We start from the raw sequence: 23,845 nt of genomic DNA, 5'->3' as shown, positions 1-23,845 counted from the left end.
GGGAAGATCATTGAGGTAGGCATTAAGTACTTGTTGAGGCATAACTGCAATACTTACAAGATACGTCTAACTAATGTTAGCAAGTTGGCAACAGTCACACTAAGCTAATGCAAGCATTTCAATCGTGTAAACTCCCATGAGTCTTAACAAATCCCAACCAGGGCCTCAACAAGTAAAACCCGGAAGAATGCAGAAATCATTACAAGATCAATTCAATAACGAAACTAAGGACAATATCTGAAGACCATCTTCTTAAATTTTGAGCTAAGAGACACAAATTGTAGGGTGGTGGCGGCCCAAAATGTCACTTGTGGTTAAAAATGGCCCTAAATGTCACTTCAAAACGGTACATCATGTATCATTTATGCAAAACACATAAAACGGAATTTCGTGTAACGTTTTGACATTTTGAATTTTTTGTATGCGCAAAACGGTAGATAAAGTAACGTTTTGGTACAAAACGCTATATGATGTACCGTTTTGAGCAAAAACGCTACTTCAACCACCGTTTTACACATTTTAAAAAAATTAAGTACCAAAACGGCACACTATGTACCGTTTTGCATTAAAAATACAAAACTTAAGACGAAGTACCGTTATGAAGTGACATTTTGGGCCATTATTTTCAAAAGTGACATTTTGGACCATTTAACACTCAAAAATGACATTTTGGTCCATCTCTCCAAATTGTCTAGGAGGACTACTGTTATAGTGATCGCCATTTGAAATTGAGAACGACGGGAAGAACTAAACTAGGTTTAAAATTTCATTCTGCACATTGATCTTCTTAGCAACTATTCCGGCATTTAACTCATGTAAAATGTGTTCATAAGCAGTATTATGGATCCCTTTCAGCACCATTCCAGATCCATGTAAATTACAGGAAAACTAACATCAACACCATTTTCTCCCTACGACACAAATATTATTCATGCTAAATTCAAAATAATTTAATACATATATCGATATGTACCGGTTCTATACGGGTTTAGTAAATCACATTACCAAGACAATAGGCTCAGCAAAGCAAATATTACTTTGGCAGCGCTGACATGATAATGTGATCATCTTAAAATTTGGCAGCGCTGAACTTCAAATCAAGCAAAGTAGGTGCTCATAATCGAAAAGTCATAACATTCAAGAGATACTACGAACTGTCAATAAACCTGTTTTATGCGCTCAATCTATGACTTGGAATAGTTTACAGATGATAACTCTGTTTCTTCTCGGGTCTTCTCCTTTCTCATGTGAGCTGGGCCCAGCTTCCGTAACGGTTGGAGTGAGGTTAACCTGCTAGGTAGGGGTCTCTGCAAAACAAAACCGGAGGGGGTTGTTTCCCGCGGCAACTCCGGTGTGAGAGTAAGAAATGGGTTTTCTTGAAAAAGAAGAAGAGGGAAGAAGGAGCTATTCAAAATATGTGCGATGGTGTGTGTATAGGTGTGTGTATAGATGTGTAGTAGTCAAATATTTTTCAACCCCTAAAACCCTCTTTTTGAGGCCTTTTATAGGTCCCAAGATTTAGGGTTTTTGGGGTTTATACCTCTTCATCCTGACCTTTGGTCATTCTTGGTTGGTGATTGATTGGACGATCCAGATGGACTGTGTGGTCAGGTGTCCCTTCTCCATCAGAATTGTCTTGGGATCTTTACCTATGGACGGCTGGGATGCAATTGTTCTATTTTGGGTAACATGAGACAGTTGACTCTTTTATCCTGCGCCACGTGGCACCGGGAACCACCCCGGCTTGGGCCTGGGGTGTTATCTCTTTAGGTTTCTGTTCCTTTATTTGAGCTTGGTTACTTCTGGCCTATCATTTGCCTCCCACTCCCTTATGCGGGTTTTCCCGGATGGGGGAGTAGTTTTCTTGGAATTTTTTTATCACTCCAATGATTTGTGGCCCCTAACGCCGGGGTGTTGTTGGATACAAGTCCCCGGGGTTGTGTTTGGGTAGGCCTTTTGGTTTTTGTCATTTGGAAAAAATTGATCATTTTTCCTTTGATTTGTGGCCCCTAACCCCGGGGTATTGTTGGATACAAGTCCCCGGGGTTGTGTTTGGGTAGGCCTTTTGTTTTTTGTCATTTGGAAAAATTTGATTATTTTTCCTTTGATTTGTGGCGCCTAACCCCGCGGTGTTGTTGGATACAAGTCCCCGGGGTTGTGTTGGGGTAGGCCTTTTGGTTCTTGACACTTGGAATTTTTTTTATCATTTTTCCTTTGATTTGTGGCCCCTAACCCCGGGGTATTGTTGGATACAAGTCCCCGGGGTTGCGTTTGGGTAGGCCTTTTGGTTCTTGACACTTGAATTTTTTTTTATCATTTTTTCTTTGATTTGGGGCCCCTAACCCCGGGGTGTTGTTGGATACAAGTCCCCAGGGTTGCGTTTGGGTAGGCCTTTTGGTTCTTGACACTTGGATTTTTTTTATTTTTTATTTTTATCATTTTTCCTTTGATTTGTGGCCCCAAATCCCGGGGTGTTGTTTAGGGCTGAGCAAAACCGAACCGAAACCGAAAAACGAACCGAACCGTGCTAATTCGGTTCGGTTCGGTCCTAAATTTTTCAGAAATTCGGTCTATTCGGTCCGGACCGAACCGAATAGACCGAAATAAAATTCGGTTCGGTTCGGTTCTTTTCACAAATATTTCGGTCCGAACCGAATAGACCAAATCATAAATACTATAATTTTGTATTACATATATTTTACATATATCTTAAAAATTATAATCAAAATTTTTAATTTGTAATTATATTTATGGAGTATTAGAACTCTACATATCACATTACTTTAATTATATTTTAAAATTAATAATTTGTGATTTAATTTTTAATGCAATTTTATTTTTAGAAAAAATTTCGGTCTATTCGGTCCAAAACCGGACCAAACCGAATTATTTCGGTTCGGTTCGGTCCATAATATAACTTCGGTCCGGTTCGGTCCAAGAAAAAATGACTATTCGGTTTCTCGGTCTATTCGGTTCGGTCCGGTTTTGGACCGAACCGACCGAATGCTCAGCCCTAGTGTTGTTGGATACAAGTCCCCGGGGTTGCGTTTGGGTAGGCCTTTTGGTTCTTGACACTTGGAATTTTTTTTATCATTTTTCCTTTGATTTGGGGCCCCTAACCCCGAGGTGTTGTTGGATACAAGTCCCCAGGGTTGCGTTTGGGTAGGCCTTTTGGTTCTTGACACTTGGAATTTTTTTATCATTTTTCTCTGATTTGGGGCCCCTAACCCCGGTGTGTTGTTGGATACAAGTCCCCGGGGTTGTGTTTGGGTGACTGGGTGCAGATGCGATAGATGGGTAGTACTTTAGCGCTTTTCCCGGAGTGTCAGGCGGCGGTTGAGCTTCTTGTACGAATATATGTGTGAGTATATGCATATATACGAAATGTTGCAGTCCCCCCCCTTTTTCTCCTCAAAAGCCGTGCTTGTTAAATAATTACAGCGATGTAATCATTAACTGCATCGGTTATTTTCTGGACGCTCAGGATTGTGCCACGTGTAATCATTAACTGCAGTTGAGTAAGTTACCTCTTCATTTGTGCCTATAAATACTCCACCTTTGTCATTTCTTTTTTCTTTACGCAGTTACAAACACAAAAACTCTCTGCAACTTTTCTCTAAGGCGAATTTGGGAGCTTTTCTCTTTGAAGCCGCCTTATTTCTCCTGCTTTCTTGTAAGTTTTCGTCCTTTTCTTTGTTCTCTTCTTTCTCGTGATTGTTTAACGAATACTTGTAGTCTAAGTTCTTAGAATGCATGCGTGTCCAGGCATCTGAACCAGTTTACCTTTGTTGTGTCGAGTTTTGGTGAATCGAACAGGTTGTTGTTTATTGTTTGGATTTATAATTTTTGTTTGTATAGAAACAATTGATGTTTGTAGTGAATTTGGGTTCGTGTTTGGTGTCTGTATTTGCACGAGTAAGAGGTTTAATTTATGCAAAAATCTATGCTTGTTCTTTATTTTTGTGACTGTTCGTGACATGTGTTGTAGGCGTATATATGTATGTATAGGTTGTGTGATGTACTTTGGTGTTTTGATTTTGAGGTTAACTGTTTCTGAGTAGCTTTTGTGTTTCTTTCTTTTTCCTTTTCTTCCCGAAATGGCATAGACTTCGGGGTTATATGGTTAGTAACAATTGGCTAACCTAAAACGTAGACCTGACCGTCCCCATTTTGGATTTCGCGAACATTCTTCGAGTGACTCTTCCCCGGAACCAGAAAATATGCCTCCCCATCGCCAAGCTGTAGTTGAGGAGTTGCCTACCTTCCTTTTAAACCCCGGGTAGACTTTGGGTAGGAGAGATGGGTCTTGGATAGACATAGATCATTACTTTGTTCAGACCCGTGAGAATAGTCCTCCCCACGATTACTACTTCAGGGACCTTACTACCGCTTACAGGCCCGGGGGCACAGAACCTTATGATGGGGCCCGTATGAATCAGCTTTTCTATAATGCTCCCGGGACTAAATATGTTCCAGCCCCCCGTCATCCCGACCTCTCTGAGTATACCTTTCAGCAGATAGATGATCTAGTGAAGGCCGTCTTCCATTTCGGGGATGATATGGAGTGGAGGTGGCCCGAGCCTCATGAGAGGGTTTATCACCGCCCCGTTGGTGGTTGGGTAGGAATTCCTCTAGAGCATCTACTTAGCATGAGGCCCAACCTTCATCAATTTACCAAGTCTCGGTGTCGTGATGTCTACGAGATACCTTTCACCCAGTTGGCCCCGAATTCTATTAAGTGGGTTTCTTGGTTCCTTGCCTGCTGCCATGTAAAGAAGTATCTTCCCACATTTAAACTTTTCCACTACCTTTTTAAGATTAAGAAGTCCACCTTGCCTCCCCTTTTTGAGTTTACCTTTAATATAGATGGCTGTGGGCTCCCTTCCGATGCCAAAAAAGCACCCGTCTTTATGTTGAACTCGCTCCGGGGCTGGCACCAGGAGTTCATCTTCGTCCGGGGCTGGGACCTGGAGTTTATGCCTTTGTACAAAACTGCTTTAAAAAATAACAAGTTCCCATCCGAGCGGCTCGGTGGAGATGCCCTGGTGAAGATGTATGATTTTGTGGTTGCTCTTGGTGCCCAGTGGACCCGGGATACCTTTTGAGATAACCAAACATTGTCGGAGACAAGAATGACCGGGATCTCGAACCTCATGACGACTGAATCCATAAACTTGATACAATCTTGTTGATTGATTGTCCTCATGGCCTTAGCTTCTGCCCACTTTATCATGTAATCAATGGCTACCAGGACGTAGCGGAGATCACCTTTCGCTCGGGGAAAGGGGCCCATGATATCTATGCCCCAAACAGCGAATGGGATCGGAGATAATACCGATGCTGGCAGGCTTGGGCTTTGTCTGGGAACGTTGCTGAATTTCTGGCACTGGGGGAAATTCTTAACATAGGCGATGAAGTCGGAGTGGACCGTGGGCCAGTAATATCCTTGCCTGATGACTTTGTAAGCTAGAGCTTTGGCCGCCAGGTGGTCTCCGCAGATGCCTTCATGAACTTCCCGGAGACAATAATTTGCCTCATCCGGGTCCACACACTTCAGGGTGGGTGCTGAAAAGGTTCTTCGGTATAACTGACCATCTTCCAGGAAGAAACGAGCAGCTTTGTGCTTTAAGTATCTAGCTTTGTTCTGGTCTTCCGGGAGCGTCCCATCCCTTAAGTAAGCTATATAGGGGGTCATCCAATTGTCTGCGCTCCCGATGCACAGGACCTCAGATCGCTCTGTGCTGGGTGCCTTGAGTTCCTCGAAGTACACTGAACTAGCGAGGTCCGAAGTGTTTTGTACGAGCTTGGACATCTCGTCTGCTTTGGAGTTCTCTTCTATGTTGATTTGAAGTATGGTGATGTCGGGAGTGGCTTCCAGGATATTCCGCACCATTCCCTGGTATTGTGCCAATGTTGGATCTTTCGCAATATATTCTCCGCTGGTTTGCTTGACCACAATCTGAGAGTCACTGTAGACGATCACCTTCGAAACGCCTAGAGATTTTTCCAATCTAAGTCCGGAGATGAGTGCCTCATATTCGGCCTGATTGTTCGTTGCTTTGAAGGCAAAAGTTATTGCTTGTTGAATGGTAAAGCCTTCCGGGCTGATTAGAATGAGGCCTGCTCCGGACCTTTCGGCCGTAGATGACCCATCCACATAGAGCTTCCAGAATTCCGTTCCCGGGTTGGTTTCTTCCGGGGTTATCTCGTGGGAGGAGGGTAATTGTTGCTCCGGGAAGGTGCATTCCATGACGAATTCTGCTAAGGCCTGGGCCTTTATCGCCGTGCGTGGCACGAACTTGATATTAAATTGGCTTAATTCAATGGCCCAGTTAACTAGCCTTCCGGAGGCGTCTGGCTTGTGGATGATCTTCCTGAGCTGCTGATCTGTGACCACTCTAATCTCTCGGCCTTGAAAGTATTGCCTCAGCTTCCTGCTGGAGTGTACGAGGGCCCAGGCAAAATTTTTCCAAGTTTGGGTACCGAGTCTCGGCGTCCTTGAGGACTTGGCTGACATAGTAGATAGGGTTTTGCGTTCCTTCTTCCTCTCGGACTAGAGCCGAAGAGACAGCCTTGGGGCCGACGGCGATGTAGAATGATAAAGGGTCGCTGGGCTTGGCTTTTGATAGCACCGGGGGGGGGGGGGTTCATCAGGTGCCTCTTGATTTCTTCAAAAGCTGTGTGGCATTCTGGGGTCCAATCCACTAACTTCTTGTTCCGGGCACCTTTTAGTAACTCGAAGAATGGGAGACATCTTTCCTCCAACTTCGGGATGAACCTGCGCAGGGCCGCCAGACATCCAGCCAACTTCTGGATGTCCTTCTGAGTGTGAGGTATCTTCATTTCTATTATGGCGTTGATTTTCTCCGGCTTTGCTTCTATTCCTCTTTCGCTGACCAAGAATCCCAGAAATTTGCCTGAAGGTACCCCGAATGCACATTTCTCCGGGTTCAGCTTCATGTTGTATCTCCTCAGGTTATCAAAACACTCCTTGAGGTCTTTTATGTGATCTGGGATCGTGAGTGACTTGGAGATCATGTGGTCTACATAAGATTCCATATTCCTCCCCAGCTGGCTTTTGAAAATTGTGTTCATCATTTTCTGGTAGGTGGCTCCGGCGTTGATGAGCCCGAAAGGCATCATGATGAAGGCATGGACTGCCCTATGAGTGATGAAGGCTATTTTGGCGATGTCTTCGGGATTCATGCGGACCTGGTTATATCCTGAAAAAGCGTCCATAAAGCTGAGCATGGAGTGACCCGAAGTTGCGTCGATTAGCTGATCAATGTTTGGGAGGGGATAGGAATCTTTGGGACATGCAGCGTTGAGGCTTGTGTAGTCGACACACATTCTCCACTTTCCATTCGGTTTCATGACTAGCACCACATTGGCGAGCCAGCCGGGATACTTGATTTCGCAGATGATGTCGGCCCTGAGTAGCTTCTCTATTTCTTCGTCTATTGCTTGCTGTCGCTCGGGGGCAAAGTTTCTCATTTTTTGTTTGATCGGTCTTTTCCTCCGGTCTACGTCCAGACTGTGCATCGCCACGGACTGGTCAATCCCGGGCATATCTTCTGGTGCCCATGCGAATACATCCGCATATTCCCTTAACAGCAAGAAGAGCTCTTTCTAGAAGGATGTCTTTAGGCCTTTTCCAATTTTCAACTTCCGGGTGGGGTTCCCGGGATCCAACTCTATCTCCACCGTCTGGGCAGCAGGTTCTACCTTGGTTTTCTCTTTTATTTCCATAAATTTCTATATCCGGGCGTCGGCGTTGGTTATGCTGTATCCCGAATCCTCTATCACGTTGACGTCCAACTTTAGCCTTTTGCTAAAATGTTCGCGATGCTTCTTGCGGCTTTGGCCTTTGGGTAAGGCCATTGCCTTCTTTCTGTTTTCTAGGTCAGTTTCGGCCATGACCAGCGCTTGTCCGTAGCATTTTCCCGATACGCCCCGGTCCCCTCTGAGTTCTCCGATGCCTCCCGGGGTGAGAAACTTCAGCTTCAAGTGAATTGTAGACGGGATGGCCCGAAGTTTGGTGATGGTGGGTCTTCCCAGAATCATGTTGTAAGAGGATGCAACACTTATCACGTAGAACTTCATGACATGAGATACCTGCCGGGGTGCGACATCAAAGACCATGGGGAGGTATATTACCCCTCGGATCGGGATCATATTGTTCCCGAATCCGTAGAGAGGGTCTTCGAGGCATGGATCCATGCGGAGGTGTCCCAACTTCATCCTGTTAAGGGTATGCTCAAAGACAATGTAAGCCGAGGAACCGTTATCAACCAAATTTCTTTGTACCTCATTGTCGGCGATGTAGAGAGTCACGACCAGGGCTTGGTTGTGCTCGGGATCCAGACCCTCATAATCGGCATTGGAGAAATATATGCGCTCGTCTTCAGCAGCTGGATCATCAGGACATCATTGTCCACATTTGGACCCCGGGGTGGGGAGGAGGTTCCTCCGAAGATCATGTTGACCACGTGTTTCCCGCCGCCAGAGGGCTTATCTTTGTCATCAAGTCTTCTTTGTAGGTACCGGTTCATGTTGCCCTTTTTGATTTGGTCTTCAATGAATATTTTGAAAGAGAAGCAGTTCTCCGTGGTGTGGCCATGATCCTCGTGATACCCGCAATGTTTGTCCCGGGCCCAGTTCCCGTGGGGTGCCAATAGCGGCTTCGGGGGGTAATAAAAGGGTTTTCCCTTGACTTCTCTCAAGATGTCGGCCCGGGGCCAGTTGAGTGGAGTCCATTCGGGCTCCGGTTTTGGCTTCCTTTTGGGCTTGGGCTTTTTTAAATCTTCTGTGGTCTACAGTAGTCGTCCCGGGGTGGGGTTCCTCGAGATTGCTGTACATAATTGGTCTGTTTGTCTGTTCTGTGTCTCTTTTCTTCTCTGTAGGAGGAGCGGCGTTTCGGAGACTCATCATCATCCCGGATCCGCCTATTCATCTTCATCGAGGTGAGGAAGTCATTATCCTTGATAAACTTCGAAGCCATCGCATAAGCCGAAGCAAGGCTTTGGGGCTCCCTATGGATCAGGTTTTTCACGTAGCCTTCGCATGAAACTGGGTGGAGATTATGCCGGAATATATTCACGGCTTCCTTCTCCTCAAGGTTGGAGAGCTGGTTGACTGATTCCTGAAACCTTTTAATGAATTCTGGTAGAGTTTCTCTGCTTCTTTGTTGAATGGTTTCCAAGTGGCACATCTGGAGCTCGTTCATGTGGTTCGCCCTAAACCTCTTGAGAAATATCTTCCAGAATTCTTTCCAAGAATCGATGCTCCGGGAGGGGATTCTGCTGACCCATTTTTGCGCCCCTCCTTTTAGTGTTGAAGCGAAGAAATGACATTTGGTGAGGTCATTGTAATCATATATGTTTGAGATTTGTTCAAAGTAGTTGAGATGTTCTTCAGGGTCGGCGAGCCCGTCAAAAGAGTCGAAGTTGAAGTGTTTGAGTGTTGGTTCCCTGGGGGTGGATTCCAGCTTTCTGGTGAAGGGCGTGGCCTCCGCCCCAACTTCCACGTCTCCTTTCACCTTTCTTTTGAGAACCCGGAGAACCCGGGCCATTTGCTCCTACTTAGATTCCTTCTCTGGTTCTGAATCCGAAGAGACATGAATTCGGCGTGTTTTCTTCTTTAGTTTGGCTTCCTCCTCTTGGACCCTCTTTTCAATGTTAGCTTTCGCCTTGGCCTCTTCTTCCTTCCAGATGTGGTCCCGGAGTGTGGCTCTCTTGATCTCGTCTCGGGCGTCCTCTGACGGCCTCTTAGTTCTGCCAATTCGGTCCAAAACTGAGCCCCGGGATTCTTCCGAGTGCTCTTCCTGGTCTTCGAGACGGGTCTCAGGAGCCTTGTTCTTTTCTTTCCACAGGTCCATAGCCGCTTGAATCTGTTCCGGGGTCATATTTCCCCAAGGGTTTGTAGAGGTTTCAGCATACTTGTGGGCTGCTTTCTCTATAGTTATCCTCTGGTCTTCAGGCTGGAGCTGAGATGAAGCACGAGTTATGGGGGGCTCTTCTTCTATATCTTCCATCTCGCCGTCCCTGGGCGGGGCAACGGTGGGCTGAATAGTTTCGGAGATCGAAGTTTTGCTTTTTCTCGTGGTCATTAGTTTCAGAACAGATTATGGGAGATAGTAGCAGGGGTGCACCAGGGTGTGTGACTGTTCTGGAGGGAAAAATAAGAAAAGTGAGCTGTGAAGAGAGTGAGGGTTTTGTTCTTACCAGAGAGATGATTTCCTTGGCTTTTGGAGCTGTGTAATGTATCTGGAGATGACACCACACCACCGGAGGTTCGGCCCCTTCTTCTAGCGCCAATGATAACTCTGTTTTTTCCCGGGTCTTCTCCTTTCTCACGTGAGCTGGACCCAGCTTCTGTAGCGGTTGGAGTGAGGTTAACCTGCTAGGTAGGGGTCTCTGCAAAACAGAACCGGAGGGGGGTTGTTTCCCGCGACAACTATGGTGTGAGAGTAAGAAATCAGTTTTCTTGAAGAAGAAAAAGAAGAGGGAAAAATGAGCTATTCAAATTATGTGTGATGGTGTGTGTATAGGTGTGTAGCAGTCAAATGTTTTTCAACCCCTAAAACCCTCTTTTTGGGGCCTTTTATAGGTCCCAAAATTTATGGTTTTTGGGGTTTGTACCTCTTCATCCTGACCTTTGGTCATTCTTGGTTGGTGATTGATTAGACGGTCCGGATAGATTGTGTGGTCAGGTGTCATTTCTCCATCAGAGTTGCCTTATGATCTTTACCTATGGACGACTGTGATGCAATTATTCTATTTTGGGTAACATGAGACAGTTGACTTTTTTGTCCTGCACCACGTGGCACCGGAAACCACCCCGGCTTGGGCCTGAGGTGTTATCTCTTTGGGCTTCTGTTCCTTTATTTGGGCTTGGTTACTTCAGGCCTATCAACAAATATATACATGTAGAGTTTTGGACTCCTATAAACGGGACGAGGAAAATGAGGACAAATTATTTGGATTTTTATGGGCAAGTGGGGGATGAGTTGCGCGGTTAATAAGGATGAGCTTCCCATATTAACCAATTGAATCCATCAGAAAAAACACCAACACATGAGATGAGAATAATATCCTCATTAATCCGACTAAATTACCAGGAACCAAAACCCACTAAATGTACAAAACACTGGACAGTTATTATCTTTATAGTTTTATCTTAATAGTACTATAAATAATCGAAACAAAAACAATCAACTTAAATAGCCCCCTCCTCCAGACATGGTTGGACCTTGAGATGTAACTTGCCCTTGACTTACCATCTGTGATCGACCCTGACCTTGAACATAAGCTTGGCCCATTCCCGTCCCAACCATTTGTTGCTGCTGTGATGGCTGTTGTTGCATTTGTGGAATATGTTGTTGCATCTGGGGGGCTTGCTGCTGCTGCTGCTGCTGAGGTTGCATCTGAGGGATTTGTTGTTGCTGCTGTATCTGGGAAATCTGTTGCTGTTGCTGTTGCTGCTGCTGCTGCAACTGTGGAATCTGCTGCTGCTGCTGCGGAATCTGCTGCTGCTGCTGCAGCTGCGGAATCTGCTGCTGCTGCTGCAGCTGCGGAATCTGCTGCGGAATCTGCTGCTGCTGCTGCAACTGCGGTAGAGGCTGTTGCTGAAGCTGTTGAAGCTGCTGTTGGTGTTGTAGCTGTGGATGCTGCTGCTGTGGTTGAAGCTGCTGGTGTTGCTGTTGATTGGATATCTGTGGTTTGAACACGACCATGTCCTGAAATTGTGGTGGTGAAACCGAATAGAGTAGCAGACTCAAATAGAAGTAATCTACAAATATCTCTTGAAAACCAGTGAGATTCCACTTACCCCAGGAAATAGCATTCCAATTAAACGGCAGGCTTTATCGGAAACTGATAGCAGCAATGTCTGTGATGGCAACTGAATAACTGCACACTAGATGTTTATAACAAAGATGTCAGCATAGAACTTGTGTGGTGTGTTGGTGAATTTTATTATATTCCTCCTTAAGGATTGAACATCGAATTCATGTACCAAGTCTAATCATCGTAAATCCTCTTCAATTTTTCAAATTATCAGGTGTGTGAGAATGACAAACTAGATTACATATGATCTATGAGACAATAATTATGCAGCACAATTCTACTTAATTGCTCATTCTATAATAATAGACGTGGCATTATGTAAAAACGCATAAATAAACAATTACCTATTGGGTTCCACACAAAATGTAACTTTTAGGTTCAGGAAATAGGAAGTTCTGTTTAAACAGTAAATCAGTCAAGTTCTGTTCTGAACTAAATAGATACTTACTCCAAATGAAAATTTTCTACACTCAAAGTAGATATGCAAATAATCAAATGATAAAATACTTTAGATAGATGTAAGCACTGTGGAGTAAATCACATAGAATTTCTGTAGCTTCTGATCCACCATATACCAGCCACGTGATGTTGGTAAGTTAGATGTGTTGTCTATCTCAAGTGCCTGCAACATCTTATCTACTCTAATGACCATATGGGCTTTAAATGTTTTCAACCTTATGATAGGATAGCATTAACTCTGCTCACTCTAAATTAAATTTTAACTTTAACCACGCATTATTTTTTTCATCCTCATTCCTAGAGTTCTAGATCAACTGAACTTAACATTACTAAAACAAATTGTCTATAAAAGGTATCTGATGGATTCATGAACATTACAAGTCCATAACTTTCATCTGGGCTATATAATTCGAATCAACAATTGTGCTTCTGAGTTAAGAAGCCTGGGATACGGTAAACACTGACTTGCAACCTTATTTAAGAGTTCAACTCAATTAGCTTAATAATTCTAAATGAAACTGTTGGTAAAAAGGTCCTGTAATGGATTTATAAAGAACGATTCGAGTCTAAACTTGCATTTGGGCTATAGAATCAAATCAGCAGTTGTGCATCTGCACACGGGATCTCTTGAGACACGGTACAATTGTATATTCAGTTGAGAGAAGTAACTTGTATATATTGTATTAGTGACCTGAATTTTCAAGTAAACAAAAACTTCCACCGGCTGTCTTGACACTTTCCTGCAACTTGCAGTCTATAAATTTGTTTTGTTCAACTCTATTCAGAAATATACTCTTACCCTTTAACTCTTCAAGTACATTATAAAAGACCATTTTGGTCAAAAGATACAACCAACTGCATCTGTCTGTACAAATTCGAAGACAAAGGATCAGTTGTCAAATGCTCATACGATTTAGATGGTACTAGATTAACTTGCAAATAATTTACCTCATGGTATTTGATCTCTTTTGAAACTTACAAATAGTTAGTTGTAAATTGAACAGACCTATGGTTTATCTTACTTTAGTCTTCAATTTATAAAGCAATATGAGTCCCATTTTAATGATGCCCCTATAATCTGGTCCCCTCTTAACCATTTGAACTTGAACTCAATTGAACCTGAATTTACGATATGGTTTTAATCCTATAAACTCTGCTCATTTAGTTTAAGCTTAATAAGGTGAAAAAGAACATATTATAAAAGCTGACAAGTGACTCAAAATCTCTTACTTTCAAACTTGTCTAACTTAAATGAAAACGACTAAGTGTAGACACCACATCATGCCATAATGTTAGTGAAGATATGCCCTGCAGCGCATGTATCTGTAAAAACAATTCGAGGATTGGGGAAGATACACAGATATATTTAGTGGAGAGGGGCTTTTTCTTTAATGATAATCAGCGTCACTGTCTCTTTAATGATAGTCTTCGAGGTTCATAATTTTTCATATGTTAGGTAAAAATAGTTCACACTATCTTTTAGTATTGCGATTCCACAGATAGTACTGAACATGGATAATTTTCATTTCAACTACTTTAGCACATCATATATATTCTTTATAGGCCCTGAATAGTGAACATAAAGTGAAAGCCTTTGACATGACTTACAAGTTTTTTTTCTTGCAGCTGCCCAAGAAAACCATGCTGATTCATTGCCCGAAAAACTAGAAAGTCTGCCTTCCCGACATATTGCCTGGTGTTAAAAGAAAGGAGATGCACATAATGACCATAATAAAGACAGAGCAGTAATAATTAATGAAACAAACACATGTAACTATATTAAGAACCAACAAACTTACTTGTTATTCATGTGGTCTTGTGATATTAGTCTTACGATCTGCATAGTTGATGGCCAATTAGCTGCCAGCCTGGAGCAAGAAAAAGAACACAAAATATCTCAGGTCTTGCTTCAAGCCTTCAACATAATCCTAGGTTTTCATTCATCTTTAAAACATTAAAAAGTATTTCCTCTAAAGTTCTTACAACATGGATGGGTTATAAGGAATAAACGATAGAGACGTAAATAAAAATGAAATGTGTTCATACAACATGACACAGTACACAAATTTACTCTGAATCACATCATTACTCACATAATATGCTAAAAGAAAGTTACCTGCCAAGTTCATACCAACAAGGCTAAACAAAAAATCCATTCAGTGAGTTTATTCATCTATCAATAAATGAAGGACTACTCAATTACCAATATACAATTATATATTATTTTAAATAGAGCATGTCAACGTAGAATATGTAAAGGACATGTGGTTATAAGAATAAAAAAACACCGATCAAAGTATAATTGGACTTAAGGAAGCTCAAAGGCCTTTGTTTCATCTATGCTTCTCGACGGATATATGCATGGCAAACTTGTACCAAATTTACCTAAAAAAGTTAAAATTAGAACAAACACACCATCAAACATAAATCTTCACCTGTACGTTAATCTAATCCTAATAATTCCTGGGTCAAATACTTGTAACCATAAAACAAAATTTTTCTTTGTTCACATGAATCCTGGAAGAAAATTTCCCAACCAAAATATATACAAGAACCAACCTTAATGTCTCGTTATTTCTAAAATTCATGCAGTAACATATAGATATCTGAAACACAAAAATTACAAAAGTAAAACGCTCTGTACTTACGTCTCTGAAGCTGATGCACTTCTGTAACCCTGCAACATTTAAATCAAAACATGAGTCCCAAGTCCAAATTAGGTCATTCTAAATACCAGTGCGAACATTAAATACATAATGAACTTCACATGCAGTCATATATATGCTACAAAAGAGTAATATGACATACTTCAAACTAACATTTTACTTGAATAGTCCAATTTAACTACATGTATAATATTAATAAATAAACATGTAATACATGAAATGCATTACTAAAACATATTGGTTTTGTGTAAACGTACTTCTAATCTGGTAATGAACACAGGTTGGCCTTGTCGCTGCCCAGATAAGTTTCCCTGCATTAATCAGAACAATCGGTAATTCTTCACTGCTTTCGTGACCAAGTTCACATTACAAAAGTAAATCTTAGTAGACAAGAGTGTACACACCCCAAATATCTACTAATGATCCCCTGGAAAATTCAGAAGTTATATGGATACTATCACTAAAAAACATTACTAGACAAACATTATGCTAAAATGGTATTATTCCTGCACAAAACATATTAAGCACAATAAAGAGAAGTCATACGGGTCAAATAGTTCTTACCGGTATGCTGAGGAAACAGCATAGTAAAATTTCCTTCAAATACAATGTTATTTTTAATACATCTCCAGTGCACTTTGCAAAACTATCTTTCTAATGTTTAATTATATCCCTAACACTGCTCAGGCAGCAGTATGGTATTTACCATTTACCCCCGGGCGCGCATACAAATACACACACACATTTCAAATATATACACATGTCATCTATAACTTTCAGTTACATATATCATGCATAAATATTATATACCATTTACTCTTATCAACATCCTGTCGTCCACAGTTAAAGATCCTAATATCCTAAAATTAAAAAAAAAACATCAACTCCAGTGGTTTAATTATGTTACAGTTATATATACATATATATATATATTATAAATATACAAAAAACTTAGTACTAAGAATAATGAGAGGAAAGATAATAAAATAAAAAGAAGAAAGATCCTAAAAGAAACACAAAGAGCAAAAGAATGAACAGAGGGAGGAGGGAGGAGGGAGGAAAAAGAAAACGAGAGAAGAGAAGAGGAATAAGGGGCAAGAGAAGTTGACACTCGGAGATTATTTATATGATATTTATCACTTTCATGCTCTTCTAATATATTGTCCTAAATATATATAATAATGATGATCTTCAACAAATTTTTTTTGAATCTGAAAACTTCTAGACCTAAACACATGTATGCAACAATTTTATGTGCTTGGTGCCCAACAAATTAAGCATAAGGACCCCCGATCGCATTTAAGCTCCACATTTAAGCAAGACGGATGTAAATATTAGTAATAGCATGGACCCAATTTAAATATAAGGACCTTACTATATGTAGTGCAACAATACAGTACCATAATCTGAATCAATTAGAAAACCCAACTCCCAAAATAGTCTTGAGCACTAAAATTTTTTAGTTAGCTGTAAGAATAGTAATCTACCTCCCATACTCGCACATATTTAGACTGTGCTGATTGCATGGCATTTGATGTTTGCGAAGGAAGGGGCATATTTGCTGCTGCATTGTTAGCCATCCCAAGAGACTGAGGTCCTGGTTGTCCTTGTTGACCCATTCCAGGAGTCGGCATCATTGTGCTATTAGCAGAAGATATACCCGATTGACCAACACCACTTATCATATTTTGATTCATTCCAATTCCATTTTGCATCATTTGTGTTGATGAAATATTTCCTTGACTCACTACAGGTACTGGTTGACCTATACTAACACCTTGAGAATTAACCATTGGCTGGGACATGACAAGGCTTGAATTTCCAGAAAGATTGGAAGATGCGGAAGCAAATGAACCAGGATTGGAATTTAGTGCAACCTGTGGATTTCCTGCTAAAGTTCCGGTCCCAGCCATTGATGTTATACCTGGTTGTCCTGATGCAGCCATTGATGTCATGCCTGGTTGGCCTGGAGACAATACAGTTTGTGTAGGAGGTACAGAGGATACCATTCCACTAGATATCATATTTGACATATGCATTGCCATATGTGTTCCACCCATCGACTGAAGTCCTATTGACGTACCACCAGCAAGGGCTGCAGAATTCATCACTTGTCGTGCTTGAGAGAGGTTGTTTAGAATGCTTACGTTTGCTGCTGCTGGACCCATTGGACGTAAGGACTGTGTCAGACCAGTAACCATAGGTTTCAAATCTTGCACAGTCTCAGTAGTTGGGATCATCTCCTGTGGAGCAGATAACGGTGAAGAAGTTTGCAAGGCTGGAACTCCTTGTAAAGCAGCACGAGGGACCGATGAAACATGTGTATATCCAGGTCCAGAAACCATCGATGTCACAGTGGTTGGCTCCTGAAAGGGTATACAGTTATATCCTTCCACAAAATTTGATGCCAAACAAAGATTTAGAATTTTAGTTTGCATTTTTTATATTATTATTAAGATATAAGTGTGTGTATTGTTTTAATAATTATATAATCTATTAGAAAAATTCTAGATTGTAGATTATTGTAGTAAAGTAATAAAAGGATTTGTTTACTTTATTAGAAGAATTTTCTCGGGGGCTAAGTTTAGAGATTTACTCCAAGTTAAGATGTAATCTTTTATTATTCAGAAGCTAGGAAGCAAGGACACGAGTGCGGGAGTGCGAGTGCAAAGTGCGGGGATACGGGAATTCGACAAATATAAAAAAATGGGGATACGGGTGCGGGACGACACGGGAAAAATAAACAAAATTTATTATATATTTCATGTTGAACATAATAAAACTTAATAACAATACCAAAAATTACATGTAAAATGAATCAAATGCATCATTTATTAATCTAAAACACAAAAATATAAGCAAAATCTTTTAGTATGCAAAAATGAATGCGATAATCAATATTTTTGTATTAACAAATAGACATGGATACTTAATTTTGTAAATGTAGTTTGCTAACACAGAGGTTACCTATAATTTCTAAAGATAAAATTTCATATTAGTATCATGGAAGAATCTGCGTGTCCGATGCGGGGATACGTGTGTCCCAGAATCCGACACGGGGACTCGGCAGCAACCCAAGTGTCCCTGCTTCTTAATCAGAAGACATTGATTGATTAATTATTAAATTGAGACCTCTCTTGTTATGGGTTGCTATACTAACAAACTTCGCTTCTGCGATTGAGAAATCCCATGGATTCTTCCTCGGTTGGAACACCTTAGGCTTGTGGATTTTCTGCGGTTAATCCACAATTATCTATCCTTTTTACTTGTTTTTAATCCTTGTCCGACATCACTAATAATCTAATAAAGTTCAAGAAACTATGCCGAGATCACCCAACACCTCTTGGTGTGGTGGTATATCACTCGCTTCCTTAACAATATGTCGACGGTTCGAACCTTGTCAAACACAAGGCAGGTGTTTGACTATGTGTAAATAGCGAAAAAAACTATGCCAATATCAAACACCTAAACTTTTAGTGTCATACAATTATTTAATGCAAAAAGAAATAAGAGGATTAAATGAGTCTTACAATCTTTACAGTAGCCGGGGTCACATTTCCAACAATTATTGGCTGCCGACTCACGACAGATACATTAGCTGGAAGATGAAAACAGAATATTAGCATCTTCCACGAAGATTACCGAGTGGAAACAACAAAGAAATGACAACTCATGGGCATCCATTATTTATTAGCCAGTCCAATCTAATGGTATTTACATGCTGCAAATTCCTATAAACAGTTTTACTAATGACTAGTAAGATTCATTTCCAATCCCATAACAGATTTGTTTCTAAATTGAACTTCTAATATTAGCAAAAACTAGCAGACTTTCAGTACACATCACATAATTTAGCATATCTTCTAACAACTTATGGTAGTTATGCTACCCGGACTCGGCTAAAAGTGTCCAACATTGATACGTGTCCAAAAGCCAGATTTGGAAATATTTTGAAAATTTTACATATTTTTGGCCTAAAATAGGTGGCCAAGCCATACCCATGTCCGAATGATGAGTGCCCGACACGGGTACTTGGGGAAAGATTTGTTTCTAAATTGAACTTCTAATATTAGCAATACTAGCAATCTGTCAAGACACATCACATGAATTTGTATGTCTTCTAGCAACCTATGGTAGTTCTGTAACCCGGACTCCGCTAGAAGTTTCCAACATGGATACGAGTCCAAACGCTGGACTCGGAAAAAAATTGAAAATTTTACATATTTTTGGCCTAAAATAGGTGGCCAAGTGCCCATACCCATGTCCGAGTGACGAGTGTCCGACACAGGCACTTGGGGAAAATTGAAGAGTTAGAGTAACATAAATGGTAGAGCAACTGATAATTTAACACGGTGATAGACCGGGTAGGGGAGTTGTTTCAGATGCTATAAGTTGTCAATGACCTGAAGGAAGAGATATTGGAGGCGATACTGAAACTGGAAGAACAGGAGCAGTATCAACTTTCATAACCGAGGTTGTATCAACTTTCATAGGACTATGATTTGATACCAAATTAGCAATCCCATTCCGACTTAAAGCCGCACGCGCCTCTATGAAGTTCTCAGATAGTAAAACAAGATGATAAGGGCTTTTCACATTGTCAAGCGGAAGATCTGCAGCTCGAGGATTGCGCTTTCCCTGTAAATAAAAGCGACCCCCAAATCAAATTAACAATTATTGCTGGTGACAGAAAAACTGGCGTGTATTAAAGAGAATTGTAAAAATAAAATCGATCTATACGAAGAGATGCCAGATTTGAACATAAAAATGCTCAATAATAGAGAAGCCTGAAGCTTAACCATAAGAAATATGTACCAAGATAATATCGCAACCAAAGCAATAAAAAATTATTGATAAACAAAAAGTATATAACTTTCAGACAGTAATGAAAATTTGGTTGCATCAATTAGGTGTGATCCATAAAATAACCATAAAGTAACATGCTTCCATCATAAGAATGGGTATCAAAGATTATTTTTTCAGAAGTGTGCATTCGTAATTTAAGATGTAGCGGTTGATTGACAGTGGCAGTGCAAGTACAAGTTATCTCATTTTAAATCCAAAATAACTAGAAGTACAGGTTTAAAAGAGATTTCCTAGACAATGTAAATGACAGAAAACTGTAAGAGGTGATTGTGCATTATTTACTTCTTCTTTTTCACTATAATTATTAGTATTTACCTGCTACCCTGCCTCAAATTTTATAATTTTCATACCACGTCACACTAGCAATAACATGAGAACTCAATTCAATGCAACTATAGAATTATTTCAGGTAGGCCCTACTCATTTACGGAAAAGTGACTAGTTCTCTAAAGTTAATTTCAAAAACTGTGATCAGTTGCTAAGAAGAAAGCAAAAAATGATGATTGGTGCATAAAATTTTCAATTAAAATTCAGGTACCTACAACAGAAGCTAGAAAAAGAAACATAAAGTAATGCATGTACTGCTTGACTGCAACTCTGATGAGCACAATGGCAAGGTAACATAAACCAACAAGTTTAAAATTACAAAAAAAAAACTGTATTATTACCGCATTGTAGATTGCTTTAAGTTTTGGAAGCTGCTTAGGAGATATAACTGAAAGAGAGACATTTAACTGCAGTAAAATGAAATGATCAGCTAATTAAAAACCTTAAATAGAATTGCTTTGTGATGAACTTGGGAAGTACAGAAAAATGAATAGCACCTGCGGAAAGAATTTAGCAAGTGCCTCAGCATCAGATAAACGGCTCTCTTTCTGTGACTCAGTGCTTTCACTTTGCTCCAACTTTGGAATTTGTGGTCGAAAAACTGGTGTAGGCAAGGGAAAAGGATTACTTGCAGCAACGAGAATGCAATGCCTTTGCTTATCTACATTTGGATGAGGTTGTTTCCAATTCGAGGGAGTGCACATCTGATTGATGAAAAGAAAGACGTGAAAGTGCATTAGTATAATTAAGAAAGCAGCAGTAATAAGTATCACATAGAAACATTTTGTATACGATCTATCAAATTTACATATCAAGCTTGATGACTTCAGATGATATTCAACATATAGAGTTTAGCATTCATCAAAGTTCTGCCCATCCACCTGATCTCTACCTCACATGTGTGATGATTAGGACAATAACTTTACAAGTTCTTACGTCATCAGAGGTTCAGAACATAAAACGATATCAATGCCACCACATTAAATTCATCTAAAGTCACATATTTACCGCTGAGATAAGAAATGTGCTGGAAAAATCTAAGTAAAATGATAAGAGAATTGAGAAAAGAGGTAAAAGACACTATGAAACTCTTATAGGAATTCGCTCTGAGCTAGAAAATAGATGTCAATGAAGAATGAATAAGATACAATAAAAGATTACACACCATTAAAGCTTCAGCAAGCCCTTCTGCAATTGCAACATCACTGAAACCACCACCAGAAAATGATATAGCTGATAGCCAGTTGAGAAAATTTTCAACATCTCTTGTCCAGCCACTTCTTTGAACTAAGCAAGCTGCACATAAATATGATGGTGAGAGATAAAAATAAACTAAAATTTGAGAGAGAGGGCGGGGAGAGAGAGTATTCACAAACCCTAATTATTAACTCCGAAGCATATTCAGAAATGCTAAATAATTGGTTCACGTTAAAAAAACAATATACAAATTTCAAATAATTTCAGCCAAAAAGAAGTTCATAAGAAATTGATATAGATTTCCTTAAACATTTCATCAAACATTAATTAAGATTGAAGAGATACGTACCACTATAATTCCCACGAGCATTAAACATGACTAGTGAGAACTCAACAACAGGAACAGGAACGGATGGCTTCTATAAAACAAGTTAAGAATCAAAACAATGAATCTGATGATTATCAAGCTACTTGATAGTAGATTATAAAGCAGGGACACCTCCTTACTATATATTTACATTCAGCACGCAGATATACTTTTAAACACACATCTAAGTGTACCAAGATTTCTCTACCACATTTAACATTAATATAAAAAATAATTATCACGATAGAGTGAAAAAATCTATATCAATATTCCATTATTATGACAGAGTGATAGAAAATGATTGATACTACATTACTTTATAATTTTAGGTTACCATGGCTTCCATATGTTGCTCATCCGAAGAAAGAACACAAAAAATACATCCACATCTTCATAAATTACTCGTAACACTCTTAAACCACAAAATAATACTACAATCACATAACTGCCAATACATTTCCAACCCTTACATCATAAAATCTACTACAAAAAATTAAAAGCAATAAGTATAAACATGAGAGTAATTCTTACCTGGCCGGTTGCATCATATCCACAAAACGACCTAAAAAACATTTCGAAAACAACAAAATCAGATACCGTAAAATTCGGTAATTCTGCAAACACAATCACAAATAAACGCACACACACACACTTCAACCTAAATTCTCTTATACAATCACTAATTACAATCATAAACCACTACACCCCAATAAAAACCCTAACTTTCACCACGCACATAAAAACACACATACACACAAACACTATATAATTCAAAACAATTTACAATTATATAATCACTTCGAAAAACAACAAAATCAGATACCGTAATTCCGCAAACACAATCACACACTAAAATCATCAATTCACACACACTACAACCTAAACTCTCTTATACAATCACTAATCACAATCATAAACCACTAAAATCTAATAAAACCCTAACTTTCACCACACACACATACAAACACTATATAATTCAAAACAATTTACACTTATATGATCATTTCAAAAACAAAAAAAAAACATATACCGTAATTCCTTAAACACAATCACGCATTAACACACACTACAACCTAAACTCTACAGTCACAATCATAAACCACTACACCCTTATAAAACCCTAACTTTCACCACATAAATACAAACACACACACCATAAACAGCCACTAATAATTCAAAACAATTTAAAACAATTTACAATTATATAATCATTTCGAAAACAACAAAATCAGATACCGTAAAATTCCGTAATTCCGCAAACACAATCACACATAAACAAACACTAAAATCAACAATTCACACACACTACAACCTAAATTCACTTCACACAATCATAAACCACTACACACTAATAAAAACCCTATCTTTCACCATACACACATAAACACACACACAAACAAACACTAATAATAATAAAATATTAACAACAATTAAAAAAATAATTAATAATTAAATTGAATTAGTGAATTACTTGATGATTTTGTCGAGATATTCAGTGACGATTGTTTGCCAGTGGGGGCCCATAGCAGCAGTGCCTTCAACGACGACGATCAATTGCTTAGTCAATTGCTTCTCCGCCATGATTCAAGCTTGTGTAACGACTGTGATTAGTTTGTATGTATAGTTGTGTTGTGTGTATATCCGAGAATTTAGCGCTGTCATTTCGATGTTCGAATGTAATGTTATATACTCCGACCAAAATGAAGGGCCTGGGAGTGGGCTTTTTGTATAAGCCCAGAAGAGATTAGGAAAGTTAACAACAAGTTCGAGAAAAATAAAATGAAGAACAATGTTAAGTGAAACCGGTATTCTAAAAATCCCTGATTCAACCGATTAATCCCCCTATAAGGTATTTGACCGATTCGATTTTTTGAAATCCGATTAATCCTTACAAATTTTCTTTATTGGAGTATATATCATTGTATATTAAAATTAAAATATTATATTAATTAAAATATGAATAATTATAGAAATTATGATATAATAAATATATATTTGTTAATAAAAAACTAATATAATCATAATAATATATTAAATATAATTTAATATTATAATACATCCGATTTTTACTTCAATTACTCCTTCCGATTATTCCCCGATTTTTAATTAATTCCAAA

The 23,845-nt window shown here is 39.6% G+C and overlaps 2 protein-coding genes across 4 annotated transcripts; both read right to left on the bottom strand.

Moving 5' to 3' along the window:
• Positions 1–4,640: 4,640 nt before the first annotated feature.
• On the bottom strand, positions 4,641–7,569 carry LOC141680809 (uncharacterized). Its single transcript, XM_074486926.1, has 3 exons — positions 6,710–7,569; positions 5,099–6,434; positions 4,641–4,967 (listed from the first exon to the last, which is right to left on the bottom strand). The coding sequence occupies exons 1-3, from the start codon at positions 7,567–7,569 to the stop codon at positions 4,641–4,643; spliced, it is 2,523 nt and encodes an 840-aa protein (XP_074343027.1).
• A 3,507-nt stretch (positions 7,570–11,076) lies between these two features.
• Positions 11,077–23,456, bottom strand: LOC141677237 (mediator of RNA polymerase II transcription subunit 25). 3 transcript variants are annotated; one of them, XM_074483066.1, is made up of 15 exons: positions 23,200–23,456; positions 22,260–22,290; positions 21,711–21,780; positions 21,330–21,460; positions 20,662–20,868; positions 20,506–20,571; positions 19,375–19,609; positions 18,502–18,569; positions 16,459–17,337; positions 15,229–15,282; positions 14,954–14,982; positions 14,105–14,173; positions 13,914–13,998; positions 11,830–11,916; positions 11,077–11,713 (listed from the first exon to the last, which is right to left on the bottom strand). In XM_074483066.1, exons 1-15 carry the CDS (start codon positions 23,307–23,309, stop codon positions 11,213–11,215), a joined length of 2,622 nt encoding a protein of 873 aa, XP_074339167.1. In that variant the 5' UTR covers positions 23,310–23,456; the 3' UTR covers positions 11,077–11,212. The 3 variants fall into 3 exon arrangements, with proteins under 3 accessions (XP_074339167.1, XP_074339166.1, XP_074339165.1); XM_074483065.1 differs by having other exon boundaries at positions 11,077–11,737; positions 21,711–21,777; positions 23,200–23,454; XM_074483064.1 differs by having other exon boundaries at positions 11,077–11,737; positions 23,200–23,453.
• Between the last annotated feature and the right edge of the window lie 389 nt (positions 23,457–23,845).

Source organism: Apium graveolens, chromosome 8, assembly GCF_009905375.1.
Source record: "Apium graveolens cultivar Ventura chromosome 8, ASM990537v1, whole genome shotgun sequence".
NCBI classification, from domain to species: Eukaryota; Viridiplantae; Streptophyta; class Magnoliopsida; order Apiales; family Apiaceae; genus Apium; species Apium graveolens.
This window is presented reverse-complemented; position numbering and strand designations above follow the sequence as displayed.

Bases quoted from the DNA above. Each gene is read 5' to 3' on its own strand.
- LOC141680809 (XM_074486926.1), bottom strand. From the start codon at position 7,569: ATGCCCGGGATTGACCAGTCCGTGGCGATGCACAGTCTGGACGTAGAC. The intron at 6,435-6,709 runs GTTAGTGGATTG...ACACTCCAGCAG, and splicing joins AAAGGTGCCCGGAACAAGAA to GAAGCTGAGGCAATACTTTC. The intron at 4,968-5,098 runs GTATCCCGGGTC...CATAAACTCCAG, and splicing joins ATGTTTGGTTATCTCAAAAG to GTCCCAGCCCCGGACGAAGA.
- LOC141677237 (XM_074483064.1), bottom strand. From the start codon at position 23,309: ATGGCGGAGAAGCAATTGACTAAGCAATTGATCGTCGTCGTTGAAGGC. The intron at 22,291-23,199 runs GTAATTCACTAA...AATGTTTTTTAG, and splicing joins TATCTCGACAAAATCATCAA to GTCGTTTTGTGGATATGATG. The intron at 17,338-18,501 runs GTAAGACTCATT...ATACCCTTTCAG, and splicing joins CCCCGGCTACTGTAAAGATT to GAGCCAACCACTGTGACATC.